Here is a 21,488-nt window from a genome sequence, read left to right as displayed (position 1 = left end):
AAAAAATTCTTTACCGAAACTACAATGTCTGATCCTGACATGCCGATTCCCCTGAAATTTCAAAAAGTTTCAAATCATTCTGGAAAAATTATTTTCAGTTGTGGGGGGCAATTACAATCATTTTTGGTGAACACACATGTCCCCGAAATCCTATGCACTTTCAAGAAAAAAAATTCCTTACCGAAAATATGCTTTGTTTCTATAACTTTTTAACTAAGCCTCAATCAACAAATTAGTATGCTTGATTTTCGTCTTATTTTGGCCTCTAGAATCTTCCATTAATATTTTTCCCGGGGGTGGCCGAACACCCTGTATACAGGGTGAGGCATTTGAAGCAGGTCTCACGAATAACTTGTTTGTTTTTAACAATAGAAGAAAAAGTACTAAACAGAACTTATTTGGTTTCAAGGGGCACATATGGTGGCAATAATTTTCTAATGGGTCGAGACGCAGAGGACGTATGAAGTTATGTTTTTAAACGGAATGAAACCTGTATTTTTAAATGGAATTGTACATTTTATATTCCAGAATCATATTCAACGTAAGAAAAGAAGTAATTTTTGTCCAAAGAAATTTTTTGTAGGAGCTTCAGATTTTAAGATATCGAGGGATACAAGTATAAAATAAACAATTCCTAAAGCACTTCGAGATGTGCTTCAAAACACTATAAATCTTAAGCTTTCTCTTGTTGCAATCACTTTCGTTATCACTTGGGTCATAGATCGTAAACACGATCAATCACAGTTTATGCTTATCTGTAGGTACGAATGCTATTAATAGTTTGTCTATCGACCAAACAGCGACGGTTATTCGGTTTTTATGTGTTTTTAAAGTCACTCTAGAATATAGAGGGTTAATGAGAATTATGTAATTTTTAATATCATGTTACTCAAGAAACATGATTAAACTTAGAAAATAATTTCAAGTTAAAAACTTTATGAGATATCTTTTAGCACTTTTGGGTAGGAGTAGTGTAAATAAAATTAATCTTAAACACTTCAGTGATTGTATTCGATCTATAGTGTTAACTATGGATCACTGTCCTCTAGTGTGTTAAAACACCCCTCACCCCTAAGGTTTGTAGTCATTTTAGAGCTCCCCTGAAAGACTGTAGCGCCTCCCAGAGGGTTATTACCGTCCATGTTGGGAAACGCTGGTGTAAATGTTTCAGTTAGGTTTGGAGTAGGTGCAGTGGGTATGTTAGGGTTAAGTAGCCGAGATATGCCAAGTCTGAGTTAATTAAACCGGTCGCTAAATCATGATATGCACGCCAACTCTGCCAGATAGGTCAGATATATTAGGTGTTGATTAGATTTGGATTAAGTGATTCCAGACTTGGATAGATTAGAGTGGGATTGGTTCCTTGGATGTTGCTTGGGTTAGGCTGATGCTTTACGTGTTTTGGGTCTGTAATACAGAATATCTTGATATGCTTCTAGGTGATAGTCCTCTGAATGTATCGTTCTCCAAGTATGAAATATATAAAAACGTTCACGTATTACCGTATCCTAGTGGAGGCTTTTCCTGCACGATAGTCCCTCTGGAACTCCTTGATCGGTGGCAATCTACGTTCCCGGTTTTCTCTCATGACTTCCTCCTCCTCGGTAACTTGCTGAACAGGATCCTGATACTCCTAGTACGTATTTGTAAAGTACACAAGGTTAGTAAATTTAGTGTGCAGCAATTCCCACTTTCAAGCGATTAAATCGAACAAAATCGAAACAGTCAGTTTGCTCTGAAGCAATCCTAACAAGATGAGCACCTCGATTGTACCGCTTTTTTAACGATCTTTTGTAGAATGATGGGATATTTAATAATATGGTTGAAATCGTAGCATTGGTTACTTCATAGTTTTAAAGATATAATTAACGTTTTATAGTTGCTCAGATGGCACTAATCGTCGTAGCAAATTGTTAAAACTGTCATTATACAAAGTGCCTCACTGTCTGTATACAAATAAATAAGCAAATAAAAATATATTTTCTATCACTGTACATAAGATCGTTAAATTCGAAGCGTGACATTTGGAGTCTTCCTCTTTCAAGTATCGATTCTTCTCTTGTTCGGTGTGATTGAGTAACTTCAATTTGGTGCAGTAAGAAGTTGTCGATCGAAAGTAAGAATTGCTATAGTTACTAATAAGCGTTGTTTAACTATATCCAACGGACCTGAATCCTCATTTTCATGGATTGCGTCTGCGAACGTCTCAAGATCGCGCTACAAGGCTGCCTCACTCTTGTAGATTTCCCAAGGTTGGAACTTCCTGTGCTACTTGCAGAAGACGAACTCGAAGAAGATACGGAAGACACTCCTGCACCAATAAAAATGAAGCAATTTCGTTAGGGTAGGGTTAATCGTAAACGTACTTCAACAGTTAGGCTACCTAACAACACTGGTCAACAAATTGCTAACAATAGTTTACATTCTTTACGATTAAACTATCTTTCTATTCATGTGTGTACACTAGGAAAGAAAATAGTTTTTGACTCTGGTTTAAAAACATGAAGCATGGTTTATTTAATTCAAGCCCAATTGATTAAAATATACGTATCTTAATATAAAAGATATTTTTCTTTAATGCATCAAATGAAATTTTCATGACATTAAACTAATGAAATTACAATGGATTTTTATGTCTATGTTGAGCCACCACAGATTATAAAATGATAAAACTAAAATAATGAAGCTGAAAATAGTATGTTTGCATATTAAGTCTATTTAGCGTTGGTTACGTTCATTTTCCAGCAATAGTCTGCTGAAATTGTAAATCAGATAAAAGGCTGTCGGATATAAAATGTAAAAGCTGGAAAGAATGACCCATTTTTATGTATTATAGAATTTCTATTTTTAGTTTTAGAAAAACCAGAGCCAATATTTTAATTTAACTTTCATTTCTGGAATTCGAGTCGTATAACAGGAACTTGAATCGATTGCTTAGATGAAGAATAAATATTTGTTGTTGACCAGTCTAATTAACAATGGCACACGGAGCAACACTTTTCTTAATTTAAGATAAATATTAATTTCTAGGGTTAGTTTTACTGTTAAGTTTTACTGTTACTTTAGACAAGTTAACTTATCAATTACATTTATCATCTGATTTTCTCTTTCGAAAAATAATAGAAATTTCATTAAAATATTCTTGCAATTTTCGATACATATTAACGTCATTCTAAAAATATAGATTTTGCAATGTTTTCCCTAATTTCTTGACAATTCTTGAGAAATCAGGAAGACTATTGCTGATAAGATTCTACCAAACACAATGATATCCGATATTCCGTAACTCCGTTATTTTATAACTTTAAGTGCTAAAATTTGGTAAATATATAGTTTAAGTATTGTTTTATATGTGATAAAAAAGATATCCATATTCTATTTAATAATTTGCCCAGGAAAAAATTTTAAATGAAATTGAAAATGAATGATAAAAATTTTTTTGGTTTAACTTGTGGTCCTTGGAATTACAGAATGTGTGGTTAAGTAATTTCTACATGACAGATTTATACATGAAGTCTACGAACCAGAAATAGAGGACGAGCCGCTGGCCATAGAATATAGCGACGCAGAGGCTGGTACGTTTCCAGGAACCCATCTGCCACCAGGACCAGACACCCCTACGGGCACTCCGGTGCCCATGTTGTACTCCGATGCACTCTGTGGCAGCACCCAGGACTTCCCTGACATCGAGTACTATGAGAAAAAATAAATCATAATTTATTATATCGGTACCTAAAAACTTTCAAAAATGATTCGATACTTTTTCATTGCTTTTTAAAGGGCTACGTTCAACTCTAAAGTACCACAGTAGAGGCTAACGAGCCCCAAAATATTTATATTTATTATACACAGTGATCTTTAAGTCCCAGAATAAAGAAATTAGAAACCGAACGCTCCTTGAATTTTCCCTAAAATATTATATAGTGTTTCAGATTGAAATGGTTAGACTTGTGGTATGAATGTAGAGTCATAAAATAAATAAACTTTTTATATGGTCGTTAACAGAACTCCTTTCATTTGTACCAAGTAATAAGTTCACTGAATGCTTTTCAACGAATGTAATAATAATAATATTCTCCTTTAGTGCCAACTGCATTTATGTTTCGACTACATAGACTGTCAATTATAACTGCCAAAATACTTCTCAGAGTTATTTTTTCTTTTTATTACAGAATATAAGTATATATCTAAATACAAATTTTTACCTTAATGGTACAAATTACGAAACCAGATTCCTACATTGGACCGTTGACGCTATTACGGAAATATTATTTTGTAATTAACCATTCAATTACACTGCTGAAACTTTTCTGCTCAAAACAATGAACACGTTTTCAATTTACGAAGGTACTTTCTTAAATGGTCCAATATAGGGAACTTATTAATTCCTTGATATTTTAACATACTTCCAGAAAAATTTATTTGCTTTATGTTTATTCGTACCACGAATCTGGCTATTTATATTAGAAATACTCTCGGAGAATAATAATAATTACGAACAACATCGGTGGGAACAAATAACAATAGGGCCTGCTGCGAACTGCAATATAGTATTAACGAACGAACAAAAAAATTGTTGGTACTCTAAGGTTGAAGCATCGCCAAAGCACTCGAAGCTTTTATCGGGGGAACAAATTCGAGCGGGTCTGAACGAATCATTTACGGATCGTTTCTCGTCCGTACAGCGGAAATTTCGCAAGATTAATCGCGAATGAATGCAAAAAGAGCGTACTGCGCATTCATGGCGGACGGTATTTATGAATACTGCTTCGAACGGAATGGTCATACGTCGCGCGACGTGGCATTCAGATTCGTTGAAAGGCGACGAGGACTTTCCGAGTCCGCTCCAATTACTCACAATTTTACGCCAACGGAATCAAATGAGCGAACGCGAACGCCACGTTACCGTGGACGCGTTTCTGGACCACGATTTCAAAACGTAAATAAAGTTCTCGGATACTGAAGGGTGGCCAAACTAATGGCCTAGATCCCGGTTGGCTAAAAATTTCAAGGGTGCACGAAGTTTCAGGATCATCGTCGAATCAAATATTTTTTTTAAGCAACGTATTGCGTCTCACTGTAATTTCGTTATTTAATTTTTATTTCAAATCCTTAAAGGACTTGATTAATCGTAAGCATTAATCGTGCTAATGGAGCTTATGGACCCCTTTTATGTAATATTTCTATAACGTTCTTAAATATTAGATCAATGTTAAATCAACAATAGTACATTTTTCATTCTGAGGTGAACGAGTTAATTCTTGGCTAGGTCGTGGAAATTGACTGAGGTAGTTAATTCCGGAAAAAACAATTATTTACGAAGAAATGCTGGCATAGTAATTACGAAAACATTCTATACACAAATTTAAATTCATTTTCTATTATATAAATAATTTGTAATCCAGTTTTATCGTACAACATGTATAATCAATAGGAATTGCTGAAACTTTAGATATATAGCGTTAAAGGAAGTATCAAAATAAATATAGACGACAGCATGAACTATAACAGTAGTTGTATTCATCGGATAGAGGATAAAGAGCCTTTTAAAATGAGGGTTCATTCAAGTCAATAGCATAATTAGTTCCGGAAATAGAAGGGGTCGAAGCGTTTGTTTACTTTTTATTGTTGACATCGCGAGGTAGATGAACTTTCACTACGGCCTTAGCAAGGTCGTTGATCGTACGTGCTCGTAGTAAATAGTAAATTCTTGGAAATACTACGACTTTCTAGTCACGAATGTCAGAGATAGTTGAATTTTAAAGATTAGCCCTTCATTTAAATTACGATATCTTCAAAACGGGAAGTCAGATCAACATACACAAAAAAACATTTCAAAGGAGAGGTATTGCCGTTCAAATGGTCAGATGACCGGATGTGGTAGGTTTACTGTTAATTTTCATCAAGATTAATTATCGATATTTCGGTATATTCCATTGTTCATTTATCGTATACTAGTATAGCAGACTTGGTATTACGAAGGAAGAAGATTTGTCAAACAGGCGGTTTTCACAATCAGAATACTGGAATAATACCGGTATTTATTTCGGTTTTCGGGATAAGTTTGCTGGCATAATACCAGCATGAAAATCACACCGGTGTTAAATCCCTACTCAGAATGTCTCTCAACGAGCACGAAGAGTGGTACGACGGATAAACAGTCGACACGGATGTTAAAATACGAACGTGCATAATTATTTGCGCTACTTACGTCTCGTGGGATTAGGGTCTGCTTCAGACGCAGGATCTTCGCTCTGCATATGACGCATCTCAGTGGTAGCAGCCTCTGCGAGACAGCCATTTGTATCGTTTTGACGAAACAGCGTCTGCAGCACACCGAGAACAAAGGCACGATGAGCTAAAATAGCATTAACTGTCTCACTTTCAAACCACACACGTAACTCTGAAAATCCTTAGAGTCGCGTGTAGACTTATTGTCTTGTTTCGCAAACTGCTATCGCAAAGATGTAATGTGTATTGTTTAAGTGAGTACAGCAGGATATCTCGGATAGAGTTGTAGTTATTAAAAAAATGTTCGTACAAAAGTTGCTTGGTAAGACGGGCTACATCACGTAGTAGTAATTGTTTTTTCATGGCAAGAACATCGAACATAATGTGATTACTTTATCTATTTTACCTGCAGACCACTCGATGTCCACACGGAGCCGTTTGCATCGTGGCTCTGGCATTCACGCAGATCACGCACTGCAAGAATAAAAAGAACGATAATTGAAAATCCAACCCCGTACGGGTACGACTAACTACATTAACCACGTTAACTCGATCTTTCGAACTAGCATTCGAGATTAATTCTCCAAAAGGTCAAAGATAAAACCTGATGAACCCTCTTTGGGGAGTTTCTGGTTATTCGTCAGAAATTTTCGGGTAGTTAAATGGACAGCTTTGGGCGCTTGGGTCTCGTCAAAGGGAGCGTTCTTCGAAAGAGGATAGTATACTTAACCCAAATAAGGTTCGGGATTTGAGAATGGAATTCTCAAAGGATCGGCCTTGCGAAAATAATTTCGTTCCTTTCCGTCGGAATGGGAAACATTCACGTTGAGTTTTTGTTGCAAAGAGACATTTATTTCGTCATTCTGACAAACTACAAACAAAGGAGTCGTTTACAAGTACATTATCGGTTTTGAAGACACGTAAAATATCTGGTAGGTGTAGTTTGGGCTTCCGTTTATCCCATATGGTGACCTCCACCTAGAGAAAAACGTATCAGTTTTTTAGATTCTGTATCGTCGTTAGAAGAGTTCAGAAGAATTTGGAAGTATCGTGTTCACCTCCTCCCATCGGGTTGTGCATGTTATCATCCATGTTCCTGTCCCGATCGTTACCACCCTGTCCTCCCTGTCCGCCCTGCTGATCTAAATGATTGTGCGCGGATCTTTTCATCTTTCCCACAGATGACATCATCGCATTCCCTGCGCTTGAAAGTTGAGCCATGACACCAGGAGGCATACACGGAGGAGCTCCGTCTGGAGGAGGTCCCTGTGGTGGCTCTCCGTTTGGCGGGGGAGGACATGGGGGCAGATCCTGTGGACTGCGTTTTCCCCGAACAGCCAACACCTGGGGAGCGGGGGCTTCCGTCGAAACTTCATTGGCCGAAATTTCGGTGACCTCCAATTAACATTTATCCATTTTAATCAACCTCATGCGGTGCAATTTTCAATTTTAAACAATACAATGAAGCTGGTCATTTAAACAGCGATCTTTTAAGGAATTACGTTCCAGAGCTTGAAAAGAATTATAATATAGATTTCGGTTCTTGAAACAATTATGAAGAACTTCTATTCCGAATAACTGTCATAAAGAATACTGTACCCGTTAGTTCTTAGGTTTTATACAAGTTTTGTAACGGTTTCGAATCTATACCGGGAAAAATTTTAGTGGGAGATTCTAGAGGTCAAAATAAAATAAAAATCAAGAATACCAATTAGTTGACTTAGACACAATTCGACTTTTATGTTCTTTACAACAGTTTCGATTACAACTTTCATATAGGGTATTCCAATATCGAAAATGTAAACCGAAAATAAAGAATAAGACATTTTCTTTGTAGTTGCTTTGGTATGTCTGTCCACTATCCACTGTTTCTACTTATGCTAAAGTCCAGGTCGTGCTCTATTGCCGACATGTATTTACAATGAATTTTCAAAGTCGATTTTCTTGAAAACGAAGCTTCAAATGAGCAAACTATTTATTTATTTTCAATTTTCAACCTCCTCTTAATTGTACCATCGATACTGAAACACCCAGTATGAAACAATTATTTTCGTAGCTTTTTCAAGCCCTGGTTACGCCACAGAAAAGATGTTAAGTGAAAAAGAGAAAATCATTTATAATATTGTGAAATTATAAAAATATTAAGATAGAGTGAAAATATTGTATAATCTTACTTCGAGTTCCCCCATTGGATTATTGTAAAGAAAATAAGGAACACCATTAACGGCAGCTACTAATGAGAAAAAAAATAAAATTCTTAATGAAAATGGCCACCTTGCGCGACGTTGCGAGTTTGCAAGCAAGGTTATTTCGAAATCTTTTGTTACGGCGTTCTTCATTTCACCTCGAAGCACAGTTTATAATCAAACGGATTGAAATCTAGGCTACCAAAAGGTCAATCTTTAGCTGAAATGAACTCTGAGACATTAGCTACGCTTCGGTTGTTTTTGCTTTGTAAGCCGTGGCAAAATCTTGGCGGAAAGTAACCTTTGCCTTTGGAAGTGTCACACTCAAGGGTTTTACCACTCCTTTCACCTTTTTGACTAGACTTTGTCCCAAGCTTTAACACCCTTCTCGCAGAAATAAATGCGCGTTACAGCTTAATGGGCCACTTACCATTAAACAATCATTAACTTTGTATGGGGCCTCACTCGAATCCATTTATGAACGATTACAAATTATGCTCAGAATCGGAGAATAAAACTTTTTGAAGTAAATGTTACTTGTACTAACCTCTTACTAACAATGATTTTCGACTATTGTTGAACCATTCACTATGCAATGAATCTTTCTCATTCGTTTAAAAGTGGTGACTATGTATATACTTTCTTTATGTCTCTGGCAAAATGTCTATACTAGTATGGTTTCAATTTTTATTATGATCTTACGTGTTACTATTATCTAGATTTATTTTTCATTGTATGACACTTTTTATTAATATTTCCAGGACATTTCCGGGTCATGAGAAACTAGTATAGCAGTTAACGTTTTAAAAAACTTGATACACTACAATATACAATCACTCAAATACTCGAATTATTTACGTTAAATATTTAAAAAAAATATTTAAATTCAATTCGAAAATGTAGATTCAAATGGTCGGTAATGTCGACCCGTTCTTTCTCAGGATGAAACGCCATAGCTGTTGCTACCTACTACAACTGATTGTTTTTTTGTACACATGATAATCTTGCTCCTTTACAATAATCCAATGGTATTGAAAAAGATCAAACTCTTATAACAGTAAAGCTCGAGCGAGTTGAACAAGTATAAACGATAGTAATATTTTGAATTTGGAACTAGAAATGGCGTTATTAATGCGTTAGAATGTACAAACGAAGCTTACAGAGAGCACCAGCAAGGTGGCCATGCCAGCTAGTAGGATAAAACGCTTCATGATCCTTGATGTCTTGGTACTCGATACTGTTCTTCGTGATTCCGGATCGAGAGAATAAATAGCGAACAGTGGATGCATCGCGTCATCGTAGAGAAAAAAGGTAGGAGAAGCAAAAAGCGTCAGATGGATGAACGTTGCACGGCACATCGCACGCGAAAGGAACTTGCTGGAGAGAAAATCATCTCTGTCGTCATTATCGGCTCCCCCGATTACCGGCCATTGTTCTACGCCCACGATATGTTATTTCCCTTCTTGTTTTATTTTTTCTTTTTTTTTCTGTCACGAACAGCAACGGAAACGATGAACGAGCGACATGAAAGCATTGTTTACAGGTACGGAAGAAAATTACCGCGCCTGGTCCGAGATTCTCGACGTTTATCTCTGATTGGCCTCAATGTTATCGTTCCTACTCCTAATTTCAGTTTAATAATTGCGATGCTTATCGACCCCGGAAAACAATTTGCTTCGCGACAACAATATTTAAACATTGTCTTGAGATACTGGAATTACGCAATCAAAGGAGACGTTGGATTTTTGATTGCTTTGTGTGTTTTCAATTTCCCCTTCATCGACAGAAATGACTTCATACGAAGAACTTGACACGTTCGCTACCACGCGTCCCATATTTGCCAATTTTCATGACAAACATAAATTAAATTTACCTGAACAACACTTTTATATCTCTCGTACTTATTGAGTTCTGTCTGATTGAATACGTTCGATTTTCATTCCATTTATAAATTATATGTTTAACGGAATTCAGTGTTCATTTTGGTCTATTTTACAGAGTCTTGTTTTTAAAAAATTAGCTACTACTAGCTGCTACTAGAGAATTTAATTTATTAATATTTCGATTGAATATTATTTTAATATTTAATTATAAACAGATTGATATTTAAAAGTTTATATTTGTATAAAGAAATGAACTAAAACCTTTTGACCATTATTACATTATGTGAGATACTACATTCAAAACATTCAGTTGGCCTGTTAAATATGTTTTATTTATACATAATTGAAAGCATACACTATACTGAAAAGAGTACTACAAATATAGCAGTCATTGAAAAATATTGAGAAACTTCGTAAAGTAATTCAACTGTTCGTCGATGTGAAGTTTGCATTCAAGCAGAAGAACGTTTTGAAATGTTTTAAAAATAATACGACATGGAATATAGTTTGTAGAAATAATAACACGCGTGAAATCGAAAAAAAATTGAATATGGGCACTTATCAGGTGTTCCTTGACAACGATATCACCTTTTCAAAAAAGTCATTATTTAACATAATGCAAATGAACCTGATTACCCAGCGATAATATAGTCATTATTTTTCAGTAGTGTAATTCAGTGAAAATGGCGAAGAATCGTCGAATTCATAAGTTTTGGTCATTTAGTGAGTCATGGTTGAATATATCACCATTATTAGAAGATATACTAACTAATCAAAACTGAAAAAACAGTGATAGACATCTCAAGCCTTTGACACGTTGATTGTTATACCTGCTTCTCTGTATTTAGGGATTTTCTTGACATTTTTTCAAACTTTAATGCTGACAACAGAAATATTCAACAATTCTTTGGTGTATTTGTAACTTTAACGCGATTAAAAGTTTATACATGTTACGGTTTAGTTTTTCTAAGTACTTGAAAATATGGTATAAAGTTATAATTACCATACAACACACAATGTTTTCAACATAAAATTGTACAAATCATTGAAAATCATTCGATGAATTTATCAATCATATAGCTCATAATTCGAAACCAATTTCTGATGTTTTAAATTTAATAGTTTACAACAATCTTATTTTATCCTCGAGTAAATTTGAACGTAAAAGATTGCAATTTATAAAGGAATTCTAAAAGATTTACAGCCTTTCGATGTCGTTGCAAATATTTAAAACACCACGTACAATTGTACAATTAACAGTATCGAAAAGTTTCACTCGCTAATTTATACGGTAGTAGAAAATCAAACTAACGAAGTAAAATTTTATTATTCCAAAAGCAAATATTGAAATTATTCAATTTATTTGTTTCTTCCACCGATGTTGAATAAATAAAAATCCACAGCACATGGATTGCCCTCCAAGAATGGACGGTCGGTACAAGTGGCGACGAGCTGAAGCTCTTGGAAGCGACAAAGAAATGGAGTCACGAACCGTCAATCAAGGGAAAAGTTCAAGAGGTATTGTACCTTCTTACGAAGGCTTAACTGATGAAGAATTGTTAGAGAGGTGTTCGGAACGCCATATACAAAATTCCAACGAAATCTTTAAGACTGCAGTATGGCAAGTTGCCCGGAAACATTATTTTTCTATATAGAAGTCCTTTGGTTCACATATTTTCTTGATAAATAAATAGAAGTGCTCCAAAGTCGAATACCCAATTCTTTTTTTATGTAGAATTTTTTTATGATTAACTTCTCAATGCTCAAAGATTTTTTTATTAGTTACCTAGCATTGTCAGTATTCTTATAAAAAAATTACAATGAAAGACGTTTTCGAATTTGGGAAATAGTTCTAATAATAATGGCTATAGAATAGATGCTCCAAAATGTTCTTTTTTCATAAAAGAAAATTCAAATAATTTCGTATGATTGTATATAATTTTTTCTAAGAAAGTTATTAGAGGATTCCCTCGAACAAAATATTTTATTAAGTTTGAAATATACGAAGAGAAGATAATATTGTTCATTAAAAATAGATTCATGTTTGTAACAAATAAAATTATTGACTAATCGGAAAACTAAATAAAAGTAATCGACTGTTTTTATTAATTATATCCATGCTGTATAAAGAAGATGGAAAATATTTCCGAATAAAATTAATTTAAAATTTATTTCAGTTTGGTATCCACTGCAATAAATTATTACCTACAAATATTAACTCGATCGTTAATATAATATAATATTTACAATTTCGGGTTCCTCAATTTTCAACGTAACATAATAATTCACATATTGTCAAATCGATCAATTTAATGATGATTAAATTCAGGGAAATTTGTTACCCGAACGACACAAAAATCTATAAATAACTCAAGAACTGGCATTCGTCGAGACCTCAAAAGCGATCTGGCGTAATAGAAATTATTCTGTTCTCTCAGAAATACTGGTCCCGTTTTAAATTAACATTATATCTTTGGAAATGTTCGAGCAAAAGCATCCTGTAATACTCAAAGGATTCGGCGGTGATAAAAATAGCCGCGTTTGTTGGTTCATGGCGAGTGTCATTAGGGATATTAAAGCTTGTAGAAGTTGATGACGTAAACCGGAAGTTTCCCCGTGGTTTCAGGCATTGGTGAACATTGAAAGTGTCGCGTGTGTTCAGCGAGCAACGTTGCTTGCACGGATCTCAGCCATCGTAATTGACATAACCGAATTAAGCATCGACTTAATCGAAATATTAATAGTTTGCCGAGGGTGGACAAACACGTCAGGAGTCGCAGGGTCGACAGCTACTGCTTTGTCAGCTCCGTTAATCGACTTTTGCAACCCGTTGAGCGGCCTATTCGCTCGGAAATTGCAACTTTCCCAGACCAATGGCTGTCTTTCGAGCAGCACAGAGGCCTTTCTGTACAGCATTCGATAGAAGCGACAAAAATTTCGTGTGCAGCTACCCTGCCCCTAATTTCGCCGATGTATTAATACAACGAAAAGCTTTCTGGGTCAGTGTATCTTACGGTTCTTCCTTTTTTTTTCTAAATTCGTTATGGAAATACTCGTCGGTGTTTAAAATAATACGGAACGGATTTTATCCGCGACAGTCGCTCCAAAGCGAATTAGTAACATTTGCATTGCTCAAGTCCTTTGTGCAAATCTTTTTTATCGAGATCCGAGCCAAGTACGAGGATTGATCGACGACTAGAGCCTCCAACAACGCCATTATGCGAGTGACATTAATGTATAAATATGTACGTTTCAAGTACAATGAATATATTTTACTTTGAGATCGGTTTTATTAATTCCTCTTGTATCAACCACATTTTATAGGATTGGAGATCTTAAACAAAATAAATCGTTGTTACAATTTCTTTTTAGAGAAAATTAAATGCAAAGTAATGCCATTTTTTTGGACTGTTGTATTACGAATGTAGGAAAATTTTTTATGTAAATTGCGTGCACTTATATCTTTGATATCGTATGCTGCATCGCTATGAAAATCAAAGACGTTCACAGGATCATCTAAAATAAACAAAGACTGAAAGAACTGTTTCATTTTATATGAATGGCTCCCATTTCTTTCTCTGGATATTTTTCTACGTGAAAAATACTACATTTCGGCAAAAATGAAAATGAAAAATCATACATTTTTACAAAATATAATTAATAGCAGTAAAATGGAATTCATATTTTACAGATCAGTATTTGAGTATTTATATAATATTTATACCGAATTCTGAATACATATTTAGGTATATTTATTTGAGTATTAGTATTAATTTACTACTTTTTCCATTCTATAATTTCTATTTAATTTCATTAACATTTCGAAACATTTTCTGGAATATCACTTATCTAATATTGAATTATGTATCCAGTATGTGATTACTTAAAATTGAGATTCCTTTCTCGAATAAATATGTTACGTCTTTCTAAAGAACTTTTTTTTTTTTAATGCAATTCATAATCACATTTTAAACGGATTTAAAAAATGTTATTTAACGGAAACAGGTGGTTTCTCAAAAAAGAAGTCAATTACGGCAAGCGCAAATTGCATCTAAGGCAAGGATTACTGAACGAGCATTGCTGAAGAGTTCTTCAGTAATCTAGCACGAAACGCACTTTTTTGGAAAACCACCTGTTTCCATTAAATAACGTCTCTTAAGTATTCTTAAAACATGATTATGCGACACATTTAACTAAGCAAATTATTACGTAGCAATAATTAATTTCGGTGACAAATAAATGAATTCTTTAAATATCTTAAATATGCAAGTTTAATTTATATATTTATAGAGAATCCAAAAACTTGTTGAAGAAAAAGTTGAATTAATGTCAGCTCTGCAGACTATACAGGGTGTTCGGCCATCCCTGGGAAAAATTTTAATGGGGGATTCTAGAGGCCAAAATAAGACGAAAATCAAGAATACCAATTTGTCGATTCAGGCTTCGTTAAAAAGTTATTAACAATTAAATTAAAAAATTTTAAATCGTTCTGGAAAAATTATTTTCGGTTGTGGGGGTCAATTACAATCATTTTTTATGAATACACATATCCCCGAAATCCTACCCTCCTTCGAGAACAAAATTCGGGTAGGTGGTGAAATTTTTCGGCGGAAAAAAAATTTGTCTAATCGTTCTAAAAAAATTATTTTCGATTGCAAGGGTCGATTATAATTATTTTTGATGAATAGATATACCCCCGAAATCCTACCCAGTTATGAGAAAAAAATTCGAGAAGGTGTGAAATTTTTCGTCAAAATTAAAAAATTTCAAATCGTTCTAAAAAAATTATTTCTGTTTGCAGTGATCAATTATAATCATTTTTGGTCAATAGACATACCCTCGAAATCCTAACCATTTTCGAGAAAAAAATTCCTTACCGAAAATCTAATTTCTGGCCAGAAATGTCGGTCCAAATTTTCATGCAAATCTTTAAAACGTCATAACTTCTGAACGGATTGGACGATTTTAATGCTTAAAAAAGCAAACTACGCGTATTTTGGCGGAGAATATGTACAAATCGCAAAAATATTCGAAAAGTTGGTCCTTGACCCCGCAAAATGAGAAAACCCCCATAAAAATGGTCCAATTTTCAACCAGTCATAACTCCTACAATTGTGAATATATTTCAATGAAACTTTTTTCTGAAGTGGAGCTCATGGGTACCTACAAAAAAGTATTAGACAACTTTTCTGTAGGGTGTCAAACAAAATTACTAAAAATCAAAAAGGAATTTTTAAGAAAAATCGACAGGGGGTAGGTGCCTAAATTTTTCGACGAAAAAAAAAATTTTTAATTAATTCTAAAAAAATTATTTTCGATTGCGGGGGTCAATTGCAATCATTTTTGGTGAATAGACATACCCCCGAAATCCTACCCACTTTCGAAAAAAAAATTCAGTACTGGCGGAACTTTAAACGTTAATAACTTCTTAACGAAGCCACCATCAACAAATTGGTATTCTTGATTTTCGTCTTATTTTGGCCTCTAGAATTTCCCATTAAAGTGTTTTCCAGGGGTGGCCGAACACCCTGTATAATATGTAGGTATTGAGTTAAGATATTTAACAATCACAAAATAATTATCTCTTTTTTCAACGCTTATACAATTATAATTACATTCATTGTTATACTTTACCAATAATTAATGTAATTTTTGTAACATTGTACTCGTACATTGTGTAGAACGAAATGTACGTAATTATTATTATTCCAGATTTAAATTAATTTGTTTCTGCGAAACGTTGAAGGGATTATGAACGTCAAACAATAATAATTACTAGAGGAACAACTATTGCGAGTCGTTGGTAAATGTCAACTTTTGCAAGCTATATTTTTAAAACTTTCTAGACAGAGTTCCACACACAATGAATCCGCAATTATAGTTTCAATAATTCACACATTTGGATTGATTTGAACACAGGTTGCAATTTCCTATAATCCGGGGAAACGATTTCACGTCTGACTTATTTCGAGCGTTCAGGACTTGTTTCTGCGATTAAATCTGTGGAGATTGAGCGTGTTTAAAATAAGATGGCGTACGAATGAAAATATGGGGGAAATTAAAATGCATTTAGGCGGATCGGTAATAAGACTCGTTCTCTATCCGTAGAACAGAATTGATTCGTTGAAATTGTTCACTGACGTCAAGAGGGAGACGATTTCTTTTATTCTGGCCTTTTTAGCCTTCTACTCGAGGGGAAATGAGAAAATCTGATTCTCCCGTCAATCATTGGCCCCCGTTCCCGGCGAAATTACGAATTAGGCTTGATTACGCCTTGTCCCTCGTAGCTAGGGAGAAAGTAACAAGGTTACCCCGGGAAACCTTGAAGAGAAAAGTGGAGGCGGGCATAGCAGAAAATGCAGCTGACCTTACCCACCGAACATGCTTTAGGATAACTCAGAAACTCCCCTATAGGGTCTTCCTGGGGTGTTAATTGGATCAAAGGCTACTCGAACTTCCCACAGGAAATTTCTTTCGTTCGATGGGAGGATTAAGTGAAATATCCTTCATGGCTGTTCGTCGAATACGAATACCTGATTTTAGGGTTACTTGGCCAAGTAATTTATTTATCACTGATTACTTACGAGGGTCGAAATCACTATGGTCATTTACTCACCTCGTCTTCCTGCGAGGAGGCCAACTCTGGCTCGTTCTCCTCCAACTTCGTTAAAAGTTTATCCTGCAACAAAAGGGTAGTCATTGTTTATTCAAATTGAAATGTGAATGTTATCAATCTACTCGTGACAATTCTATCTTGTTAAATTCTTGGCTAATTTAGACGTATTGTATATAGGATATCTGAATCGAAACACACTTTTTTAGGATTTTTATCCGTTGAGCCAAAATCTATGTATTTGTAGTATTAGCAGCAAGCAATTATAAATAAGCCTCAGTTATGCTTGTCTATATACAATTTATTCGATTTGATTAGGTGATCATGAATATTTTTATCCGAAATATTTTTCTATTTACGTAAAATTAATATTAATTATAGACACAAATAATCATAGAAGAATTTATGACAAACTTAAATAAGAAAAACTAGAAACTTACAATATAGTGAATAAAAAGTTAACCCAAATAACTATAGAGTTTCAGTACACACATAAATAGCTAAATTTCCAACAGTTAATATGTACGACTCAAAATAGTTTTCAAGTTTAATTCAAATACGTACACGAAATTGTACGAAATGTTGAAGAAATACAAATTATGAAAGTTAATAATAAAAATTAAACAACTGTCTTATTAGATCGCCATTTATATTCTTTCTATAAAATTGTACCATTATAGTAGAATTTCAAAATACTCAATTTCAAGTATTATACTGATAACTTGAAAACCAGAGTTGAAAATGTTCTGTAATAAAATAATTGAACTGTCTAATTTCTCAAGAAACTGTTTCTCTGAAGCAAGAATTAATTTTCATCGGAATTCTATTGATTTTTTCTTCGAGACAGACAAGTTGAAGGCCTGATCGTTTTCGTGGAAGGTTGAATCATAATGATATAATGCTTCAACAATAGTTTCCAGCGCTATTCTTGCACCCGTGCATACTAGGAATCGATCGATATATTATTTCGTTCCAGTGTCCCTTGTTTTTCGCATTTCATGAGGTTCCTTTTACCGTCTCGCGTCACGCGATCTTAAAAGTTGGTAAACAAAACCGTCTCTCCGCCCACCAAACAAAAGGAAACCAAGTTCCACAACCACTTCCGGGTCCCTGGATTCGATATTCCGTTGACTTCGGTCTTCGAGGTTTCATGAAATTCAAAGCGAACCGTTGCATCCCCGAAACGTCACCAAGTCGCACAAAGAACATCCGCGACAGTCACCTCTCACCCTCGCCGATTTTAATAAAACTTTTCAGGTTTTTAGAGCAACCAAAAATAAGGGATACTTATCGTATGGCCAGGTTAACTTAAATTTCAGGGGTGAAATATAAAATAAATGTATTCTACTGTATCGCTTTTTCAGAAATGTTAAAAGCGATTTATTGACACTTTTAATAATTCTTAAAAAATGATTAGGAATAAAGCTTGAAGTATTAAATTAAATTCTGTACTTTAATTCGATAACTGTAGGAATGGAAGTAATACCTTTGAGCAATTTTATAATAAATATTCCTGAATAATTCGTATATTTATATTCATCGAAATTCCTATCAATAAGTGTTGGAATGCATTCGATTTCCGCTATCGTATTTTATGGTTATTCTGAAACTTTCTGTCCCAAGTTTTTGGTTGAGTTTATACCAGATTTTTCGTTCATCAGATCAGAAGACGTTGAATCTACTTTCGCCTACAGATATGACTTCGTTTCACCACGTTTGTTCTTTACAAACAAAGCGATTAGCAAACATTTATTCACTTATATAAGGCTTTCTACGAGTCACGTTATCTACGGCTTTGATCGCTTTCTTTTAACATTTAGTAAACTGTTGCGAACGAAGAATCTATCCACTTTCTAGGAAAAATTTTATAGCCAATTTTGGAGCACGTAGTCCAAAGTCTTTCTTTATCTTTTTTATAATGTTAATCGCACGAATGTACATGTAACATAGCGTTCCTCAAACTTTTTTAAAGAATTAAACACTTATTCTTACTATATATTTACGGAACACTTACGTTCCTTTGTGGCGAATGGTGTTTTAAAATTAAAAACAATCAGATACATAAGATTCAAATGCATTTTAATTTTATCAACAGTAATCAAATTTCGTAAACGATCGTAAATGAAGTTAAAATATTTCTAATCTCTTTAGAGAATTTAGTTAGTTCGTACGATAACAATTAAAAAATAGTTAACAGATTTTCAATTTATTTACGTAACGTTTATTACATTATTAAATTTTATTGAGGCTATTAGTTTTTAAAGTAAAAATGCAAATATGTGTTAAGAAAAATTTATTTTATTCGTGTAATAAAAGATAATAGAGAATTAATAGATGGGTATCGTTCTTTTTTCAGGTAAAAAATTAGATGTTAATATTATAATGCTCGATTAGAAAAAATTGTTATTAAGCTGTAAACTCTTTATTATAAATACAGTTAAATTTTTGAAGAGCCCAACGGAATCGAAACGTCAAAAGAATTTGATATTTTTCAATTTATCAGAAATTTTGGTACCTTATCAATCACCACCATTCCAAGTTCATTTATTCTAATAGGCATTATTGATTCGATTTATTTTTGTATCTATAATTTTTCTTTAAAATGTCACCTGATTTTGTCAATTTTGAAAATATTCAAATTATCTGTCATTTTATGCAATAAAAAGTCGCCTGACCATTGTAAAAAATTGTTATTTCTCAAGCTAGCTCAATTTTTAGTGGAAATATCGTTCACACTATACAGATACCCTTTCTTCAACCAACAATACCATCCACAATATTTATTTTATCGGCATAAAAAAAATACCTGTTACGTCATAAAAGTATGTTATAGTAAACATCTTAAATAGGTCGATTGTACCGTTTACTTGTAATAAATTCCTCCAAAATGGTTCCTGCTGAGCCGAAGTAAACGACTACCCTTTAAAAAGACAATAAATTCGAAAGAATAATTTACAAAGTAGCGTGATATCCGTACTTTAAACACGAATCGTAAAATTCATTTGTAGATGAAACGATACCGGTCATATTAATTTTTATCACCGTCGTTTCTTGCAAAGCCATAAAGAATTTTAATCCCCAAAAGTTTTCGTGATATCATTAGACGTTAGAAGTCCGGGTTAATTTCACCCTTTGAACTTAAGTGCTCGTGGACGAAAAATATACGTGTTCCTTATTTTTGGCAGCCCCGGAAACTTGCAAAGTTTCACGAGAATCGCGGCGAGGGGGAGGGGTATTTCCCGGACGTTCGTTATTAAAGCGTCGAACAACAGAGTAGTAAAAAAATATTTCGTCGTGTTCTTGGCACGGGGATTCGTCGCTGAAACAATGGCGTCGCGAGGCGGGACGATCGGCGGTCCTCGCAGGTTAAATGGAAAATTGGCTGGCTGTGATTCGAGACGGTCCACGGTCGGTGCGTCGGAGTGAAAAGTTGCTGTACCAATGCTGCACACCGTGGTGGGGATATTTTGCGCATCATCCCCCTAATATCTGGAAAGCACCCTGACCCAGATACACGTACGCGCCGAACAACCGGACGGTCCTCTGCCAGGATCATCCCGACAGCAAATGAAAACCTGCGCGACATTTGCCGTCGACTTTCCTGTTTATTGTTTACCGATCGACGCCCGTCCCGACCGCGTTGCATTCGGCAAACCGTACACACAAGGGGGTAGTTTCGTGTGTACGTTGCAAAATTTAACCATCGTCATTAATTGTTTTAAACTAAACGGTACATCTAATGCTATAATTTATTTTCGTAATTTACTTAACTATCCTTTGGGAATACAAAACAAATTTTTCAATAATTTTTATTCACTTTTCACGTTTTTATTACGCCCACAGTAAACATGTGTTTAAACACTGACGTAGGTGATTGCAGTTCTCAAGGTTGACTAAATCAAAAAAATTAAAAAGATTTTTATTCGGTAGGTTTCCTCTTATCGTAGCAAAATAATTCATTTATTTAATTATAATGCATAACATTTGGCATTTATCTCTCAAAATTTAATAGTACATTCTTAAATAGATATACTTTTAAAAAATGAAATGAAAAATAACGTAACTTACTTTGATTATTTTCGAAACTACAATTAGTTAATTTACAATCTCCAACTTTTACGAAATAAATTTCTTTTCTTTATGGGATTATATTCGTGTTCGGGGGCTGAAAGCTTCCTTGGAAGTTTCCAGGAAAAAGGTTTCTTCAGACGAGTGGTAGGTTTAAAATGATTCGAGAGAAATATACTTCTATAATTGTTAAATTTTGATAATTTGTATTAATAGGAAACGATCGAGTCAATCGTATCTTTCTGAATTAGAAGTTTTCTTTTCCGCCCTCTGTGAAGACACTGTTTATATTATTAAATTCTAGATTTAAAAAATTTACTGTGTAGTAGTATTTGAGGCCAAAGGTAAGGAATACCTTAATAGAAATAAATGGCGAGAGTATAATACATCTTACGTGGTAGGTTCAATATAAAAATATTTTTATTCTACTAAATATTACTTATAGTCTGTCAAAACATTACAATAACTAATATATACAACAACACGTTCTTTTACCATTTTTTTTTA

General features: G+C 34.3%; 2 protein-coding genes across 3 annotated transcripts in view; both read right to left on the bottom strand.

The window, feature by feature from the left end:
- Positions 1-21,488, bottom strand: part of LOC143351724 (uncharacterized) — an 88,460-nt gene that overhangs the window by 14,415 nt on the left and 52,557 nt on the right. For both annotated transcript variants that reach the window (XR_013081802.1, XM_076783553.1), the window contains exons 3-8: positions 16,917-16,979; positions 6,638-6,705; positions 6,212-6,326; positions 3,525-3,693; positions 2,169-2,311; positions 1,503-1,633 (exon numbers count right to left, since the gene is read on the bottom strand). Coding sequence is in view for 1 of the 2 variants with exons in the window: in XM_076783553.1 (XP_076639668.1) it covers positions 1,503-1,633; positions 2,169-2,311; positions 3,525-3,693; positions 6,212-6,326; positions 6,638-6,705; positions 16,917-16,979 (689 nt within the window). In the remaining variant the exon portion in view is untranslated. The remainder of the gene's footprint in view (positions 1-1,502; positions 1,634-2,168; positions 2,312-3,524; positions 3,694-6,211; positions 6,327-6,637; positions 6,706-16,916; positions 16,980-21,488) is intronic.
- On the bottom strand, positions 7,062-9,712 carry LOC143351726 (uncharacterized). The gene is made up of 3 exons (XM_076783557.1): positions 9,578-9,712; positions 7,290-7,626; positions 7,062-7,209 (listed from the first exon to the last, which is right to left on the bottom strand). The coding sequence occupies exons 1-3, from the start codon at positions 9,704-9,706 to the stop codon at positions 7,187-7,189; spliced, it is 489 nt and encodes a 162-aa protein (XP_076639672.1). The 5' UTR covers positions 9,707-9,712; the 3' UTR covers positions 7,062-7,186.

This window comes from Colletes latitarsis, chromosome 2 (assembly GCF_051014445.1).
Source record: "Colletes latitarsis isolate SP2378_abdomen chromosome 2, iyColLati1, whole genome shotgun sequence".
Classification (NCBI taxonomy): domain Eukaryota; kingdom Metazoa; phylum Arthropoda; class Insecta; order Hymenoptera; family Colletidae; genus Colletes; species Colletes latitarsis.
Note: the sequence above shows the minus strand (reverse complement) of the source record. Positions and strands in the feature narration are given on the sequence as shown.